Genomic DNA, 12,886 nt, shown 5'->3' with positions numbered 1-12,886 from the left:
CACTGCTTTTTCTCCTCTCTTCCTCTTCCCCACCCCCCATAAAGAGAGAAAGCTGGAACAAACAGGTGATAGGACCTGGTGTGAACTTTCCCAGAAACAGAGTATCCTTTTGGAAGGCTTATGCAATTGTCAAGAGTGATGGCTTGTCTGGGCTCTCCACCTACTGTCTCAGGATCCTTGGGGCAAGCTCATTTGCTAATGCCTGCTTAAATGCTGGCTTAATCACTGACTCTTGTTTTTATAGGTGCAGCTGGTAACACTGGCTAAAGTTTCCCAGCACTACCCATTATAAGGCCATTTTCAGTTCCTTATAACTTGAAACTGTACATCCAGGGTGTCTAAGGCTGAGTTTTGGGAAAACTTCAGCCCATGCTGTTCCTCAGTTGCCAAGAACAAGGCAGGGGAGGAGAGGAATGGATGGGAAGAAATCTATTCTGTCCTTAAATTCTGGTGACCTTTGGAGCAAGGACTCAAAATTTGGCAGGGAGTAGCCTTTTTGCCGTCTCTGAAAATCTGAACAAAATTGGCCACATTTAACAGGGTGGTTTTTTTTAAGAGCTTATCTGAGCTCGTGCAAGTACTCCCCAAAGATTCTGTGCATACTAGCCATTCTCAGACTTTTCTGCAACTGTAGTTCTGAGCTATTATAGGCTGAGTCCAGGCTCTCCGTTCAGGTAGTATCTCTGCGCTTCATCCCCTACCCACCCTTATGCCCCAGGCAGTGTGCAGGAAGCTTCCTAACCTACGTGTAGAAGGAACAAGAGTCAGACCTTCCCAGGGTCATGTGTGGCAGCAGCACAGATACCATACAATATAATCAAGACTCTCTCTCTCACTTAGCACCCTTCTGCATATACCTTAAGTTTTCAGAGGCAACCCTAATTCTGGCATTTCTTCCCTTTGAGAGGTTGACTTGGCATGTGAAGCTGTGGCACAACTGTGGCTCTGCTGCTGTAGTATAGACCTGTCCTAAACCAGTGGGAAAAACCTTTCACAGAGGTAGATTATCTACATGGGAGGCAATTCATTGGCTGACAAACTTGCTTCCATCTAGCTGCACCTGCCACAGGGGTTAGGCTGACCAAACTACATGGTGTTTTATAGCACAAATTTTTCATGACCCTGAGATAGGTGAAGATCAGGCCTTAATGTTCTTTCTACAGGGATTTTGTGATTCTCTGAACAATATAGTTTAGCTTTAAATGCAACACTTTATCTCCTGAACACCGTCTGAAGTCTTGATGTGGAGAGCAATGGGGGGGGGGGGGGGGCTTGGAGGAACAAATGGCTTTAGAATCGCCTTTCCTGCAACCCCTTTGAGGAGATTTTCTAGCTAAAATGAACAAAGCAAAACCTAGCAAGCCTGCTCCTTTAGTCTCTTACCCATGAAGTGAGGGCAAATGGGCATCATCTGTTCCAGGTAGACTTATGCAGCCAGCAAATTCTAAATGAATAAAATTGGAAAGCCCTCAAGAAGGGAGGAGCATGTAGAAGGGAAAACAGCTCAAATCCTAAAACTGAGCATGGACCAGCCAGTTCTACTCTAGCCTCTGGTAGAAAACAGGGAGGACAGCAAACATGGATCAGCTGGGTGCAGCAATAAGTGCCTGAGAAAGGGGTACCTTTTCCCACCTGCAGGCTTCACCCATGATTATCAGCCTCTCTTAATAAAAAGCCTGCATTAGCACATCGTCCTTTTGCTGAAAACAAGGTGTACATATTCCCAGAACATTCCTAGCAATGTACCAAGGAAGGCACAGTTCTTACCCTGGACAGTTTGCAAGAGATACAGGTCAGGCACCATTGCCCTTGGACTAAGCACAGAAGTGCTGCTTCCTGTTTATACACTAAAGGTGAAGTTCTCTTCATTACATGTCTTACTGTTCTCACTCTCTTGGCTTCCCTTACTATTGCAGGTTTCAGAGGAGCAGCCGTGTTAGTCTGTGTAAGCAAAAAGAAAAAGGAGGACTTGTGGCACCTTAGAGACCAACAAATTTATTTTAGCATAAGCTTTCATGAGCACGGAAGCTTATGCTCAAATTTGTTTGTCTCTAAGGTGCCACAAGTCCTCCTTTTTCTTTTTGCTTACTATTGCATTTTAATAAAAGGGGACCAAAGGGGAGGTAATGGCAAGTGAGACTTGGTTTCAGTGTATTCAAACACCTTTCAGTAAGCTTCATGATAAAGCAGTTGGCCTGGAAATTGATACCATTCCTATAGGCAACTACTAACTCAGCTAATACAGTTCATAAATAAGGGCAAGCCACCAACTGGAAAACCTTCTCTGCAGAAACCTAAAGTATAAAACTTTCCCTTTCAGGCTGAACCTCTAGTAGTTGATCTTAAGGACCTCTTCCAAGTAATTTATAACATCAAGAAAAAGGAAGAAGAGGATAAGAAAAAGGCAAGTAACTTCTGTGTTAGTCAGAGATCCTTTAGGTAGGCAGACTCTGTTGGCAAATAGTTGCTTATCAAAATAACTACCTTTGTGTTCGGCATTACCATATTTCAACTCCGTATTGCCCAGTAGCTAAACTGACTGCTATGTAACTTGTAGTAGCACTGGAGCACTACTAGCTTTGTGCATAGGACTATTGCATACATGTCAAAAGATTAAATTTAAATACACATACAAGTAGTTAAGATGCATAGTGATCCAAGATTCTCAGGTTATAAATAAAACTCTTCTATTTGACTAGATCAGTAAATGTGCAAACTAGATTGGAGAGGCTAGCACTTCAGTGTTAGTTTTATGTTAGATGTTTCATGTCAACATTTATAATTTGTCCTTAGCTTTTGGCAGCATTTGCTTTACTACCAGAGCAGTCTAGCTGAGCATGTTCAAAGTCCTCCTCTAATAGTTTCAAAAGCTGCAGAGTTCTTTACAGAAAGGAATCTGACCTTCTGCCAATCAAGTAATGGCCAGATGCTAATGTATACTATATATTTTTTTTTCAATCTTAGAATGAAGAAGCCAATAAGACAGTTGAGGTAAAACTTTACTCTTTCAATCTGAGTAATACATGCACTCTAAACAAGTGAGATTCTAACTCTGTTGCCTTCTCCTTCATATACTGTCTACCTAGCAAGTACAGTTGGAAGCAACAACTCAGAACGTGCAACTAGTACTATAGAGCAATACAAAGGGTCTTACCTCTTCACAGCACTAACAGCCTAGACCTAGTCCATCCTCTCCCTCTATGGCAATTCATAAATCAGTCAACCTGAATAATCACTAGAATAAGATGCTTATTTCAAACTTGTCTTAGCACTAACATGGTCTTTATTTTTCACTTCCAGAATGGTAGTGATGCATTGACTGATCAAGTTGACAAACTAAAACTGGTATGTTGACACAATGCTCACTTGAGTATGCGTACTTGAGCTTCCTTAAACTACATAGCAGATCTTAGCAGTTTCTAAGGGTGCACATGTATGAAACAATTTGTCTCACTAGAGTAAACTACCTCCTTGGGTTAAAAGTGGAATATCTTAGACTTTGACTTAATATGTTTGTACTCTGCTGGTCTTAAAAGCTTACATCAGTGTGGTGAAATCATTGCCTTACACAGAATATGAACCTCTTCCAAATTAACTTTTTTTTTTAAGGGTGTTGACCAGATGGATTTGTTTGGCGATATGTCCACTCCTCCTGACCTGAACAGTCCTACAGTAAGTAAAGACCTTTCTTGCAGTACAATAGTTGCTTGCTAGTCTATTTTGTGACACACATTACTCAAGGTGAGACTTCAGATTGACCTGATGTTGCAGTTAACCTCACAACTAGAAATAAAGACAACTGCTGCAAAAGTAGCTTTGCCACTAACTGGAAGGAGTAAAAATTCAAATTTCATCCTCTTACGTTAGATCTCATAGGAAGCCTGTTCCTATTATAAAATCTCCATTGTGGCAGTAGTTTGTTCCCTCTATCATTGCATAACCATCTTCATCCATGTCTGTTTGCCTTTAGTGATATCAGCTACTGAAGTTCCGTAGCTATAAATGGCAGGCAGACTTGCAGTACCACACACAATTTTCAACACCTTTTTTATGGTATTCATACGAAACTTGGCATTTTATAACTTTTTATCTATGCAATGACTTTCAAGTGCTACACGTAAGATGCTGGCAAAAGAATTGAACAAATCTCAGGTCCCTTGCCCAGAATAGGCTCTATGGCCTCTCGAATCTGTCCGATGCTGCTCCTCTACAGGAGAGGTGGGGCTCTTCAAACTTGCTGTACTGCCCCCTCACCCACAATGACTTCATAATCCACAGGCCTCACTTATTACTGACTTGTGAAATTAAAGAACACTGCCAAAATAAACTCTGCTAAGCTTACTCAAGCACAACCTACAGTGTTAATGGCATACTGCGATGTAAGTTACATTGCAAATACCCTATTGATTCAGAGAGTGGCTGGTGTCTCCCTTAAGGTGCCATCCTAATCACTCATGCAAGCATAGTCTAACAGAAAAATGGCACTGTCTAGGCAGACTGCTACTGATCTGCATAAATACTACACTTGAGTTTCATATCTTCTGGAGTCAATACGCTGCCTTAGCAGTGCCTTCATATTTTAAGTTTGTTATGAGAGTCCCTATAAAGCAAACTGTAAATGGCTATAACTTACTGACTTGTGGAGAGGAGATCTGCAGGATTTGAACTTAAGCTATGCATGGCTCAAACACTTCTGTCTTCAGGACAGACTAAGCACTGCCCTGTAAGTGCTATGAAACCAGCTATCCAGATGGGAGCCCTCTTATTCCAATAGCATCAGAGGGCTGTTGTAGTGAAAGTGTAAAATCACAAGGGCAAAGTTAGAGGTGTGTGTGTATATATTATACACAAATATACATACCTGGCTCCTAAGCCTGTCGAGCTTTTTTCTAACTGTAAAACAAAGTTGAGATCACCAGACTTCCTGGTAATGAACATGAAGTGTTAGATACCAGTTGTTTGGGTTTTATTTTCTGCACGGTAAAGATTGAACACATTACATGGCTTGCATCTTTTTCAGTCTTCAACTAACTTTACTTTTTTTCTTTCCAAACTAATAGGAGAGTAAAGATATCCTGTTAGTGGATCTAAACTCTGAAATCGAGAACAATCAGACTTGTGTAAAAGAGAGTCCCTTCTTGAATGGCATCACTTCCTCTCTTCCACGACCAAAGTCACAGACCCCTTTCTTGCCTGAAAGTTCTCTCACTACCAGTCTCAGCTTCTTTCCCATTCCCAATCCAGATCCTTTCAGTGATGATCCTTTCGCACAACCAGACCAATCTGCACAACCTTCATTTGATTCTTTAAAATCTTCACTTCAGAAGAAGGAAAGTCTGAGCTTCTTGGGTAACGGTGCAGTAAATGGTGATATTGACTACTTTGGTAAAGAGTTTGATCAGATTTCTAATAGAACTGGCAAACAGGAAATACAGACAAGCCAGTGGCTTCTTGAGAGTAAGCCAAAGCAGCTAGCAGCAAGGACCCAAAATGGGGTACCAGAAAGAGAACAGAATGGTTTTCTGACCAAATCCTCATCAAATCTATTTGCGGAAAGCCCTTCCAAAGGATTATCTCTGCAAAATGGAGTAAAGCTGGACTCTGACAGCAATGTCCAGCTCATGTCACATGACTCCATAACAATTAGCCCACCTCCACAAAGTACCAAGCCAGGAAGAGGAAGGAGGACTGTTCAGGTGAACATCTTCAAATATTTAATGGTGACATGCATGCTGTTAGATGGGCTGGGTGAAGGAAGCTTTCCTTTTTCTTACCAAAATATGGTGATACCTGCTAAACTATTCCTGCTACTCTACAACACAACTTTTTTTCTTCAATTCTATTCCACCCACCATGTTCCCTCTGCAATCCATGTTTTCTGATTTCATGTGTACATTCATAATGGTTATCACTAAATATGCACTTTTTTCTTTTCAATGCTGCCATACTTCACTAACTCTGGTAAGTATTTTGATCTGAAATGTATGTAGTACTTGTAAATGTATTTAGTATTTAAATAAAGCAACTGTCAAAAAGGTGCCTGTCAGAACAATGTACAATTCTGAAACTCAGCAGTAAATTCATTCACCCTCCAGCAGACAATAGTCAAAAGAATACCTTTAAGTTTTCTTAAGTCCATACAGTACATATTTATTCTAGAAGACTTTAGAGAACACTGCACTCTGCAGCAAGCTCAAGGCAATCTTTCATAGTGCCTTCTGATTGGTCTATATAAGAAGTTCTTATTCTACCTATTTGTAGATGACTAAAACTGCCATAAGGGTACTTCTAATGTGAGGTTATTTCACATAACTTTTTGGCTATATGATGTGAGAACCTTTAGAACCCTGAAATCTCAAATAGTGCAACTCCATCTATCAAATATGCTGCAACAGAATTAAGGGGGTGTGTTGTATCTAAGCTACAATTTAACTCACTGTTCACATACTGCAGTAAGTTCAGTATGACTTAATTTATCTTGCCAGTGCTTACCTCCAAGAACAATATACCTGAAGCACACAACCAATGGACAATATTTAGTGTTCAAGCCAGGATAGTCTTCTATTCTTAGCATAAGTAAATGACTTCATTATATGCATGGTATTCTAAAACACCCATTTAAATGCTTCCTCTGTCTAAAGTCAGCTGTGGAGGTGTCTAGTCTAGTCTAAGATTAAAACTCAAACTCTGCAGCCTACCAGTCCTTTAGTGTAAAACCTGGATCCCATGTCTCCTGGTTCCAGAACCAAAATAGTGTTTATCTGAGTGCTCTAGCTTGCTTAGTAGCAGATACAGGACTTTGCCTGTCTTGGCAGTATCAGAACTTTCCTGAAAACAAGACCCAGAAACTGGAATTGGTATCCTTTTGGTAACTGTGTATCCCAGTAAAACTGTCTTTTCTCTTCTCCCCTCCCTACATTGTTTCCAGACTGCAGCAAATGATTTGTTTGGCTCGGACCTCTTTGCATCTACTGCTCCAGAGGCCCCAGGCCTGACTTCTCCTGCAGCACAACCTGCACTGGTGCAAACCAGCCCGCTGGACCTCTTCCAAACCAGTCCTACCATAGGACCTCTGGCTGGGCTAGGTTAGTTCATTACTTTAAGGTGACAAATCAACCTTATCGGCCACTTCAACTTATGGTCTCTCTTACTTTAAGTCAGACTTAAATTTAAATCTTCTCTTGACAAGAGTGTGCTGGAGTTCCCTTTTCCCTTCTGGCCTCTCATGTTGCATTTTTCCCTACTTTCTTCCTCAGCCTGACGGCATCTCATTAGAACATATTTCATTGACACTTATATACTCCATCCTCTGTGTACTTAACTGAGTGCTTGCTCTTTTAGCTTGTGGTGTGAACAGACTATGTTGCATGATAAAAACAGAATCTGGTGGCCTACTAAAGAGACTCTTCACGTACACCACAAGATACCAGTAAATGTAAACATGGTACCAAATGTTAAAATAGTACAGGAAGAGAGCAGTCTAGAGATTGACATATTGAATCTCCAGTCCAGTGATTGGCAAAAGTTGCTTTTCTAATCACAGCTAGAAAAATTACCACTGACAAGTCTACACAGCAGCTGGGAGCATGCCTCCATGGATACAATATTTTTAGCACATTAGCTCAAGCATGTGTCTGTCTACCTTCACTGGGAAGCATGGTCCCACCTGCAGTGTGGACATACCCTAAGAAACAACATGCTACTGCAATACAAATTGTAATGACTAGCAGACTGGGGGACTTTGTGCAAGGTATTCAAAGTTAAATGCCTGCAGAGCTGAAGTGACCTTGCCCAAGGTCACAACAGGTCATTGTCAAATCAAGGATAGACCCAGGTCTCCTGCCCAGTCTGGTGCCCTACCCAGTTGACTACCACTTCTAAAACATGGAGTGTTTCTTGTGTTAAACTGTACATGTATTGGATTGTGGAGCTCTGTAAGTCCATACTTATCTGACAGCCAGAGCAACTGCTGGCAGACTTTGTCCACAGCTGACGACATCTTTATTCCATTACTGTTACATGTTTCTTTAGGTTTCTAATACACTCAGTTGTGCTTTCAGCACTATAAGTTTAATAACTCTACCAAAATCCAGCAGTGCTGAGAACTAGCCCAAACTTTCCTAGTTGTCCTTGCTGTATAGATAATTGGGACAGCTATAACTCCATACCTTAAATATATTACGTCCATATTTAAGTAGACTGAATACAGTTGGACCCTCAAATTCACTGTTGTCCAATATCTTGGCTCAAGGCCCTGTGAAGGCCTTTATGTGAACAATTGAATACAGAATCTTCACAGGGGGGGAGGGGTGTGGATATGAACTGAACTTTACAGTTTTGGCTTCTGTCCATGACAAATGATGCACAACCAAACTAAGGCTATGGATCTGAGTTAGGCACCCAACCAAGTTATTGTCTCCTGCAGAGTGTGTAGGAGTGGAAAGCAGAGTTCTTTGATTCTGAACACTGGACTCTAAACCAGATTCAGGAGAGCAAAATTTTAATGATCCTTGCAATCCTACTTGCATTGGAGAAGCAAATCTAACCTCTCTAAAATCTGAGAAAATAAGCAGTAAACGTGTGTGGCTCCCCCATGTCCATACAAGGTAGAGTTGAACAGAAATGTTAGTTTCTTTTCACTCACAAGGCTAATACGCAACTAGCTAAATTCAATTACTGTCACTCTGGCACCTTAGAATCCATTGCTACTAATATTATTATTTCAAAGATTAAGTGGAATATTCATATAATAATCACGGACCAGCTCAAATGGATCACAAGTCACAGGGATGTAAGGCTTGGGCTGAGAGGGAACCCAGTTTTAAAAATCTGGAGAATTTCTCATGCCAAATTTTGCTTGAAAATATTAGCTAGGCAACCGTATCACAGAGACAGCCCTGGGTCTATATATGAATGTATGTAGCTAGCTGAACAGTCCATGCAGTGCCACTAACTCTCTCACATGCAGTATCTTAAAGTATTGCATACAAAAGCAACATGTAACCTAGTTGCATCTTAGTCAGCAGATCAATGTCCTCAACTTTGAGGGCTGCTCTCCAAATGACTTAAGGGAGGAAGGCAATAAAATTCAGACTGGGTTGGGGTCAGGCAACTATAGGGAAACATGCCACTTAAGGTAAGAGCAGGAGCAGAAGATTCTGATGCGTACGGCCTTGGATCTCTGGAAGAGATCCATTCGGCTTACTAACCAATGAGGCTTAAACTATGTGACTTGGGGCAGAGGGAGCTAGGGGAGTTAAATGTGGTGGTGGTGAGGCAAGCTGCTCCTGTACGTAATAGGATGCAGAGGAAGGACTGAAATGGCTGAAGATATTTACATTCAGCATTAATAAACCTTCATTTTCAGAGTGAGTAGTAATGGAATGCATAGGTAACTCGCGCGCTCTCTCTCTGCTGAGAATATAGAGTTCTAGGCTCTTTCCCTGCAAGAAGCAATGGCCTCAATCTTGCACTGAAATCTGCCTTCTAACAATGTGCTTTAAAAGCTAGAGTAAGACCTTGAGTCACTAACAAACCTGTCTCCTTAAGCTATCATTAAAACTGAGTTTAGAATAACTTTTTTTTTTTTTTTGAAAATGGGACTAGCAGCACACTAGTCACCTTAGGAAGAGCTTGCCTACCTCCAGGGAGGCATCAGATCCAATCACGCTGTAGCCTATACAAACCTTCTGCACTCAACCAGGTTCAGGTCAGCATGACCCAATGAAGGAAACTTGTTTAGTTTTTGTCTTTGTTTGAAACTCTCCTGGTGACGTGCTGTATAGGCATATTACACTGAATACATCTGTATGATACAGATTCCTACTTGCTAGCAAGACTTATTCTTGACAAGGAGCTAGTCAGGGTTAACTGTGACATCAAAGGGCATTTTGTATTTCTTGGTTTAACATGCAGTATATCAGTGGTGTCTGGAGCAGACCCTCAACACTTTCTGACAGAATAAAATCAGATTATCTAAGAACAAGGTTTTTAGAGCCCCCAAATTAAAATGGCTTGTCTAAGTACTTTATCCACTTCATAGGGTGACGTAATAGCTTTTATTGGACCAGCTTCAGTGGTGAAAGACAAGCCTTTGTGCTACAGAGCTCTTGTGAAGGAAGCTTCACAGGCATTGAAGTCTATGCATCAGCAAGACGTTAGATTTGTACTGTGAAAAACTCAAGTAAGGAGCACAAGTATTCATACAGTACACTTACAGAGATGCCTCACTATACCCTATTTACAAGTCTTGCATATAATCTTTCTTAGGTGGCTTGCCAGGAACATCTCCAACACCATGGAGTCAACAGTCCTCAGTTTTCAATCCTACCACATCAGTATTTCCTGGATCCATTATGGGTGCTCAACCTACAGGCTTTCCTCAACCACTTGCCTTCGGTGCCCCTCCAGCAGTCTCAGGATGGGGTCAGCCTGCGTCCTTTGGAGCCCCATCACCATCTCAATCTCCTGGTCTCTGGGGTCAGCCAGCACATGTTTCTCCTACTCCTTGGGCACAACCAGCTGCCATTGGAAATCCTTTCCAGACCAGCATGTTTCCATCTACTACACAGCCCCCTGCTATGTTGTCTTCTGTCTCAGCAACTAGCCCTCCTCAGCCACCACCCAGAACTGCACCTCCGAAGGAGCCATCTAAGAAGGAAAGTGATGCCTTCACTGCATTAGACCCACTTGGGGATAAAGAGAAAAAGGATGTAAAAGAAATGTTTAAAGACTTCCAGCTGACAAAGCCACCTGCAGTACCAGCAAGGAGGGGAGAACAGCAGCAAAGTCGTCTTGGTGCTTCTGGAGCTTTCACTAGTTACTTTAATAGCAAAGTGGGCATTCTTCAAGACCACACTGATCACAATGACTTGGCAGCTAATCTATTGTCTACTAAAATCGGTGGTAAATTCCCTTTTCTTAATGCTTCATCAAGCTATAGGGGGAAGAATAAACCAAGACCTTCCCTTGCAAGGAAGCTAATTTTAGACATTAAGTGCCTTTAGATGGCTAGGCTAGCATCTTCTCTTGTCAAGATACTTTCTGTTGCTAGTCTATTAAAGTACAGTCTGAGGGTCATCCTTAATTTATTGCTGCTCAGTACTGCTCTCTAGCATTCATATGTTCTCTAAACCACTCACTTTCAAACCTGGAAACTTTCCAGTTTGAATTATTTAAGCTAATTGGCATCTTTTTTTAGAAATAACTAAGGTGACTCCTCATAAGTAGAAGCTCTGCACAAAGTTTGATTCTAGCTTGAAATCTATCTTCTAGAAAATTACTCAACTAATCCTTCAGGTTCCGGAGGAAATCCTACTGTATATTCATTCAGAAATCAAGGCCTGCCTAGATCTGAGCTCTTTCCACAAGGAAAGTAACTTGTTTAAACTCTTTCACACAGAACCACCAAAGCCTGCTCCCAGACAAAGCACTCTGCCAGCTTCCAAGCCTGATGCCCTGTTTGAAAACCCCTTTCAAACAGATCCTTTCAGCACTTCCTCACAACCCTCTGTAAGTACTAAGCACTGTTTACCTACCCAGTAGTTCTCTGAAGTCTCCTGTCAACACCACACAAACCTGTGCGGGTTTGTCCACTGGTGGGGCACTTCCCATTTGGTGACAAAACAATTCCCTAGCAGGGTCAGCAAATTCCATGTATTCCCATGTTTGACTTCAAATTTGCCTTCAGGGGGAAGGGAGAAAATACTACTTGTGAACCTAAGCCAAATTCTGGATAGCGTTACTAACTCCCAGGGTGAAGGTGCCTTTTTAGTTTTGTGGTATGAGGCAGTTGTGCTTTGTCAGCCATATTGACACAGCCACAATTCTTTCCAACTAGTTTAGGCCTTCCCCTCTTTGCAGGGTAGGGGGTAAGGAGCATGAAATGTGTAGTTTCTCTGTTTTGGCCAAAGAATGGAGGCCTCCATCCTGGGTATCCTACAGGGAAGGAAGTAGCCTAACCACATTCTGCATCTGGAACATGAGACTTGAAGCCCTTTATGGAAACTCTGGAACTTCTCCAAAATGCTCATTTTTTTTTCATTTTACTCTAAAAACTAAATTTATTGGCTGAATCCCATATGAATATTTAAATACACATGATCTTTGTATAGATAAGTATGAGTCGAGTTAAATAGACTTTAATTCTAACCCAGCCCTAAAAATATACAGTTATTGTTCATTTAAACAGTTAGCTAACTATACTTCTACTGTAAATCTTTCCAGAATGCCTGAAATGTGGGTTGTTTAAAACCACTTGCCCAACATCTCTCCCTCCCTCCCTCTACCTTTCATAGTGTTCAGAGTTCACCAGTTTAGTAGCCCATTGTTTATAAACAATCTTCTATTTTAGACTGCATCTCAGCCATCACCATCTTCTGATCTATTTGATGATCCTTTTGGAAATCCATTTGCATAACTTTGGTAAGTGGCTCTGTGTAATTGACATGTTTCTCAGTATGTCTTTATGGAGAAACCACCGAAGAATTGGAAAGCTAGTCTACTGACCACTTTCCCCATGTGACTGGCATGGGAAGGTGGTCTGTGCTGGAGTCTGGCATTGTGGCCAATACAATTGACTAGCAAAACTATTAGCTTGCCCAGTGGCTGGGGAAGGGAGGAGACCAAGACACTTAACATCTCTTTAAAAGCAAGTATGTTTAAACTTGGAGCAATGCAAATCACTGACCCTAATTTCTAAACTGGAAGAAATAGGTGGCCTCAGTCTGAATTCACTAACTGCATGCAGTGGAAGAGCTAACTCTTCTCCTACAAGCTTATAGAATCTGAGTCCAAGATTATCCACCCACATTGGTTAATGTCCATGCCCATAATTGCTGCAGGGTAGCTTTCAGTACCAAATTATAGAACAGGGATTCACTACATG

The 12,886-nt window shown here is 41.5% G+C and overlaps 1 protein-coding gene across 3 annotated transcripts in view; it reads left to right on the top strand.

Annotated features, from left to right (window-relative positions):
* The window catches only part of DAB2 (DAB adaptor protein 2), a 42,809-nt gene that overhangs the window by 27,304 nt on the left and 2,619 nt on the right, over positions 1–12,886 (top strand). The window contains exons 6-14 of one of the 3 annotated variants that reach the window (XM_048849877.2): positions 2,321–2,404; positions 2,965–2,991; positions 3,301–3,345; positions 3,610–3,672; positions 5,061–5,696; positions 6,929–7,085; positions 10,270–10,905; positions 11,402–11,511; positions 12,353–12,423. In XM_048849877.2, coding sequence (XP_048705834.2) covers positions 2,321–2,404; positions 2,965–2,991; positions 3,301–3,345; positions 3,610–3,672; positions 5,061–5,696; positions 6,929–7,085; positions 10,270–10,905; positions 11,402–11,511; positions 12,353–12,418 — 1,824 coding nt within the window. In that variant the 3' untranslated portion in view covers positions 12,419–12,423. The remainder of the gene's footprint in view (positions 1–2,320; positions 2,405–2,964; positions 2,992–3,300; positions 3,346–3,609; positions 3,673–5,060; positions 5,697–6,928; positions 7,086–10,269; positions 10,906–11,401; positions 11,512–12,352; positions 12,424–12,886) is intronic. The other 2 variants (XM_048849878.2, XM_048849881.2) reach the window with 2 other exon arrangements.

Source organism: Caretta caretta, chromosome 5 (genome assembly GCF_965140235.1).
Source record: "Caretta caretta isolate rCarCar2 chromosome 5, rCarCar1.hap1, whole genome shotgun sequence".
NCBI lineage: Eukaryota > Metazoa > Chordata > Testudines > Cheloniidae > Caretta > Caretta caretta.
The sequence above is the reverse complement of the archived record's forward strand: the minus strand, read 5'-3'. Positions and strand labels throughout refer to the sequence as shown.